A 7,043-nucleotide genomic window follows, 5' to 3' on the forward strand; every position below is an offset into this window, starting at 1 on the left:
ATTCATTCATTCACTGACTGACAATCGAACCTTTCGACCAACCAGGTTCAACGCGCTCATTCCCCTTACTGAGCCCAAGCGTTCATCGCTCGAGTGTACACCGTATAATTATTTTGATCAGATGGAGAAATGAATAGTTGAGATTAGTAATATCTCTCTTAACAAAAACATTCAACCACATCTATCGTCTGTTCATAGTGGCCGCTGACCACAGTATAGCTACAAATCTACCGTTTCCTGTTTGTACCGAATCAGGGCGTTCGACTCCACCACTGCAGATCCCTTGCCAGATAATCGATTTCCATTCGATAGAAAAATAGAATTTTCAAAAACGGCAGTGATATCTATTTCGGTGCGTTCTATTGTCGCATTTTTTTTCAGAAATTCTCTAATATTGCATTGTGGTTTATTCTTACTTGTCTGCAGTTCCATAACTTACAGGATGGTTAATGGTTTTTTGTATCTTGCTTTGTTGTTGTATTTTGTTTGTCCACTTAATTATGGTGTAAACGAATCACTGAAGGATCTATTGTTGTCTATATGTGTGTGTGTGTGTGTGTGTGTTTACGAATGTCTACAACAAATTTTGCTCTACTAATAGTCGTTCTTCTTGGTTGTTTCTTAGTTAGTTGTGTTGCGATCTCCGCTTGTCTATGGCGTTTCGGAGGTTCTTCTCCGCCAATTTCGGCTTAGAATAATCCCTTTTTCTTAAGATTAAAACTTCTTTTAGTTACTTTGTTTAACCTCTTGCTTCTAGTAGTGTTGTAATCTATTATAGTCGTATGTTAGTGTGGCTGCGTGTGTTTCTTGTATTTTTCTTTTTTTCATTTTCTACAGTATTGGTGATAAGCTCTTCAAAGAGGAGGTCTTCTTTCAAGCCCTGACAAAGAAAAGTGGAACATGCTACGCAAGTTTGCAGTGGAAAAAGCTCAATAAATGATGTGGAAAATAATGACACTAGATGCATCTATGCTCTAATTTGAACTAACAAAATCCAGAGCGAGGGAACATTTAGGTTGAATGTGTTATGCTTACGATAGTTAAGGCAAAGATATTAGACTTAAGGGTCAAAAAGAATACTCCGCCATTGAGGAAGCGTCAAAATCTGGATATTCAAGTTGGTCTTGATGCTGCATCAGTTACGAAGAATTCTGTTTGAACCTTTAAGCGGATAGCAACAAATAAAACGACTTTGAAAGGTGATTCTTACACAAGAAAATGCATTCCCCAGAATTGGATTTACAGTGATTTAAAAGCAAGTGGCTACGAGTAGACTATCTTTTGAATCTTCTGCATTTAAGGAAAAAGGTAAAAAGCTTAGTTTTATAGGACTAAATCTCATGAAGTTTACTTCAAGCAGGTAATCTAGTATCTTAAGTTATTAGAAAGATTTTAGTTCAACTGTTAGCGTGGCTTCACATTTTGTTTGATACACTTCTCCCCTAAAAAGCGACTATTTTTAGCGTTCAAAATCAATTGATTTATTCAACAACTAACAACAACTAGTTTTTTTTTGCTTCCTCGTCTCGCTAACTCTGCTATTTATCCTCTAACTCTGTTTTTACTTTGTATTTCTTCTGTTTTTTTCACAATTAATTATTTTATATATATTTTGTTTAAAAATTATTCAATCTCTGCATTTCAATCACGATTATTTTCTTGCAGTCACACATATCAACAATCACGCACAAATACCTGCTTACACGGATCCGCAGAACAATAGATTTCCCCATTCATTTTCAACGTAAGAGTATACAACAAAAAAAACTTGGGAGACAATTTATTGTCCTCGTCACACCCCCATTTCAACAACCTGCTTTTGATAAAGAACCCAGGATTGAAAACGATTTCCCAAACAAACCGAAACCAATCAGTCGCCACAACCCGAACCCCATCCGAACAACTCTTACTATCACATTAACGAACATACACACGCGGCCATAAAATCACATGTGCAAGCATCTCGACACACCTTGCACCGTGGCGCTGCAGGTTCATGTACCGATCTTATGCCGAACTAGGAAAGAAGGAAAAGTAGTAGTAGTTGAGCCTCAAAAAGGCGCGCGGGTCCTAGTTGAAACTCTCGTTCCAACGTTCCGCCGGCAGGTTCGTGGTGAACGGTGTGATGCCATTGTTGGCCATGGACTCGAGCACTTCACCAACGTACGCCGCAACGTCGGTGTGGCTTCGCTCCGCTCGCTGAATAAAGGCGTGCTGCAACAGTCTACTGTAGTTCGGTCGGTCTTGCTCGTCTTTGATTAAGCTGACGGGGGTAAAATGGGTAATGATTGTTAAATTAAATCCTTAGACCTGCCCAACCACCACGACTTACCAAGTATTTACAAAATTTACAAAATCAATTGAAAACTCCATGCCATTGTAGGATGGTGACAGTCGCGGGGGATCCCCTTCGACAACCTGGAAAACAAAAGACGATCGTATTCTGCTTCGATCAAAGCTAAAGTCGACATACCTGTGACAACTGCTCGAACACGGAACCCCACTTGGGATAGGGAAATTTCCCGGTGGCCACTTCCATCAGCGTGATACCTAGGGACCAAACATCACTACGCACACCATAACCCTTAGCACGCTGTGGATCAATCCGTTCGGGCTAGAAAAAAACAATATTCCGTTTTTTTTTTAATTTAAACCTCCATTGACCTACAAATGGTCAAAACCCACCGCCATATACGGACGACAGCCAGCGTCTTTAGTTCGCGCAATCGAATCCACCAGCTGTCCCGAAATGCCAAAGTCGCACAGCTTAATATCCCCGTTCTGCTTGAGCAGGATATTGCTGGGTTTAACGTCCCGATGTATTATCTTCAATTCCTCCTTCAAATAGTTCAAAGCTCGCACTGTCGCCAGCGTAATTTGACCTAGAATCGACTCCGGGATCCGGTCGTGCTGACAATCACAGATAAACTTATAAAACTTATCCAACGACGTGTCCATCAGTTCCATGCATATCCAACAGTCTCCCTCCTTGAACAGCGCTCCGTAGAAAGTGACAATCGTGTTACAGTCGTTGGACTTCATGACCACCTCCAGATCCATCAGCAGTTGCTTCTGTTCCCGCTCGTCCACCGTGGACCGGATCCGCTTGACGGCCATCACCGTATCCGTTTGGATGAACTTCATGCGGTTCACGGCACCGAAAGCTCCCCGACCGATTTCGCCCTCGTCTATCAGATCATCTGCGGTGAAGTCATAGATTTGATTGGCAGCGATTTGCAGCTTTCCCGTCGCCTGCATCTTTATTCGATCTCGCGTTTTGTCCGATAGCGGGGGCGTCCTAGCGGGAAAACTTCCGACCAGACTTGGTTCGAAGCAGAGCTTCTTTGATGGTCGTCTCCGGTCGCAGTTGGCGTTGTTCATATCCAGTGGCAGAAACTTGGTGCGGACTTGCTCTAAGAATTTTCAAATTAGAATGCAGTTTTTTTTTTGTTCAAACTATTCAACTTACCCTGAGTGGAGTTCTGATTTGTTTGATCCGCCATGTTTGCGTGACAAGTTTTGGAAAAGACTCCCCGAAATGTTTGCAATCAAAATTGTAATCTATCTGGCACTTTTTTAACCTAAACAGTTGAATTGGCTGTTATCAGTATCTGATAGGAACAAATTGTAACGAAACGGGATGCTTCTGGCCACAAAAAGCAGCACAGGAACTGGTTTGTTCCAATCTTTTTGTGCCACCGTAGCAAACCTTTTGCTTCCGTTGAAAACTTGAAAGCTGCTGATTGGAAATCACTACCGTTTTGTTTTCAACCGCAACGGTTTTGGATAGATACAATTTTCCGAAAAAATTACGCAGGTTTAAAAATGGAAACACACAACGATGATTTTTCCTCCGTTCTCGCAATAATTTCTTCCTTTTTTATGCGTTCGCTCGTTCGATCACAGCACTGGTGACAGTTGCTGGTTGAATGCACTTTTTGACAGTTTCTATAAGTGCATTTTTTCATCAAGGGACAAACCAGTTGTACATTGGATTAATGTTTCACAAATTTGGCCAAAAAGATGATCCATCACCGAAAATCGCGTTCAAACAAATTAGGCATTGAGTTGTTTCGTACCCGGAGCAGACCCGAACCCGAATATTATTTTTTTGAGCTTACCCGAACCCGACCCGTACCCGGGTATGAAAAGAAATCGGAATCCGACCCACATTAAAAAAAATTAAAAACCGTGCCCGACCCGAACTCAATTTTCAATAAATAAATTTAACCTATATCATTCGAAAGAGTAGGGCAGCTCGGAGCCAGGTGGCGGAATTTTCATTTTTTTCTCTTTGGTTTAAGTAGATTGTGCACTATTGAAAAATATAATCACGTAAGAGCAGCGATGCCATATCTGAAGATATGTCTTCATTTTGAAGACATTTGAAAGGTTGTGAAGACGGGTTTTTCATTTTGAAGACAAATTTGTTTCGATTGTCGGACCGATTTCTGGCAGAATTCTGGCTCAAAATCAAAAACCGATTCAGAATTCTGGTCGGTGAAGACAAATGAAGACTTTTTTTCACGAAATGTGAAGACAATTGAAAAATATACCTGGTATCCCTGCGTAAGAGCAAGCATGCAAAATGCCTACCTCTTCTGCGACTATAATTTTTCTGCCTACATTCTCATTTCTCTTTCGACGCTGCTGTCGTTCGCTAATGCAGGACGCCCAGCGCTGTACGGCAGTCTGTAAGCAAAGCAGTAACAAGACAAAAAATACTGCCCCCAGTACTGCCACCAGACGCGAGCGGTACAGCTTCTCTTTCCTTATTTTTCACATTTTAATATTTTTAATCTATTCAATATTTTTAATCACAAACGACGACAATGAATGCGGTTCGTTTACGCCACGACCGGCATCAACGCTTTCGTGTGCGGGCCTCTTCCTTTGACTATGCAGAGAAAATGTACAATGGGAGAGAACAAACTTTACTACGCCACACTCTCACCGAGCAGTCGGAGTACAGCAGCAAAACAAAAATGTATTCTACTGCTGTACGGGAAAATGTACTCGGTTTGGCTACCGTTCTGGCAAGAGCTGTAGCGATGCGTCGCTGTACGGCTTGTGCAAATGTAAATTTACCGAAAAAATGCAGTTTACCGGTACCATTGGCATCCCTGCGTTAGAGATTAAAAATAAATCGTAAATAACACAAATTCCACAAAATTAAGAAGATTTGCTTATTAAATTCGAACAATTCGAACACTGTCACCCATGAATTCTACAAAAGAAAACGAAGTGCAACATATTTTACATAATTTGAGGTGAAACACGAGAGACAGCGCCATATGCCTATTACAAAAGAAAGTAAAAAGAATTCCGCCAACTTACACTTTCCGCAAACTAGGCCCGGACTCTCCTATTGTTAGTTTATCTTTCGACATAAATCTTTATATGTCAATGAAACCAGGCATACCACAGTTCCAGAAATCTCTGGGGAATAACACCTAACATGGAAACTGTCACGAATTACTATGTAAATTTTAGCGTATATGAGCCTTCTTTTAGTAAATTTTCGATAAGATCATTTCTTCCAAAAATCATCTAAACAAACATCAGTTTTATTTTAAACACGTTCAACGTCTGTCTATCACGATTATTTTGTAATTTATTAAGTGATCTTGCTATGGAAAAAGGTACAATTTATATGCATATTTATTATTAATTGAAATAATCTCCAATCATGTAGACATTCGTCTTAAATAAAACTTATCAATAAATTTTGTAGTAAGGCCAAACATTTTTATGTATGTTTGGGTAATAACGGTTTCTCCAGAAGCCCTCCTCAAAGTGAATTTTGGGACGTTTTTAGATTAGCTGATTATTTTTCGATAATCTCTTCTGACGTTACTCGGGTGGATTCGACGTCCGACAAAATCGTCGATTCCATCCCACATCATAGGGCCAATGAAAGATGTTAGTCAACGGGTTTTCTGTTCGCAAGAGCTGAGTAAAACAAATTTGTTGTCAAAATCCACCGGTAAATTGTTAAATAATCGTCTGGTAGAATGTTTAAAAGAGTAAAAAGTAACATATCCGAGATGCGAAGAATTTGAAAAGATTTTCGAACTGAAATTGAAGTAAAACAATCAGGTATAAAAATCATTGAACAGAGTTAAAATAATCGAAGCTCTTTTTGGACGGCTGAAAATGAACCTGATGTGACTTGGGATGAATAGAAAAAATATTCATTCAAAACTCCATGTTGTTCATTCAGTTGAATATCGTACAATAGTATTCAATTCACTTATTATATAGGTAAATGATTTCAAATGTTAGTAAAGAATGTAAAATAATAATTATCATTGCTTACATTGTGCCACGAACTAGGGACAGATCACTTGTGATGCATTTTTAAAAATCAGCGAAAATAAATGCATGTATTTCCATCAAAATAGAAATTCATAATGTATTTTGCGTTGCGTGCAATGTTGTTTGCGTTGCGTGTAAGACGTCAAAACCCTACAGAAAAACTAGCCCTACATTTAACAAAACGTCGAACAAAGTGGATCAGCGTAGGACGTTTGTTAAACAAACTTTTCTGCGAGGGAGTGCAAAGCTGATGCAAAAATGGAAATTAAATGCATTTTTTCTTATTTGATGCAAATTTGATATACATTCTTAGAGTGATCTGCCCCTAGGCCACGAACTACTTTGACACGTTTGATTCGTTGCTGCACGTTCACTTCGTGCAATAATCGGAGACGAATGAAACCTGCACTAAACGTTTGTTCGTTTGCGGTTTACGGTGCGTCCCTGAATATTGAAAATGAAAGCGATTGAATATGATCAATTTTTATTCAATGAATTCGAATATTTGTAACTCTGTCATTGAATACTTATAAATCATAGCATGATATGAATTAACCTGAAATGTTGACTCTTATATTCTACACACCAATAAATAATTGTCGTTCTGTATAACAATGATTGAATGATTTGTCTACCGGTTCAAAGTCATCCCTCAATTCTTTCAAATGGGATAGAAATTTGAATGTGCCTCATGCAATTCATTGAATCCAGAGCAAAATATTTTT

General features: G+C 39.3%; 1 protein-coding gene across 1 annotated transcript; it reads right to left on the bottom strand.

Annotated features, from left to right (window-relative positions):
- Positions 1-384: 384 nt before the first annotated feature.
- LOC131685207 (dual specificity mitogen-activated protein kinase kinase 2-like) lies at positions 385-3,926 on the bottom strand. Its single transcript, XM_058968768.1, has 5 exons — positions 3,470-3,926; positions 2,686-3,413; positions 2,474-2,614; positions 2,333-2,418; positions 385-2,263 (listed from the first exon to the last, which is right to left on the bottom strand). Exons 1-5 carry the CDS (start codon positions 3,501-3,503, stop codon positions 2,071-2,073), a joined length of 1,182 nt encoding a protein of 393 aa, XP_058824751.1. The 5' UTR covers positions 3,504-3,926; the 3' UTR covers positions 385-2,070.
- Positions 3,927-7,043: the final 3,117 nt, after the last annotated feature.

The sequence above is a fragment of the Topomyia yanbarensis genome, chromosome 2 (genome assembly GCF_030247195.1).
Source record: "Topomyia yanbarensis strain Yona2022 chromosome 2, ASM3024719v1, whole genome shotgun sequence".
NCBI lineage: Eukaryota > Metazoa > Arthropoda > Insecta > Diptera > Culicidae > Topomyia > Topomyia yanbarensis.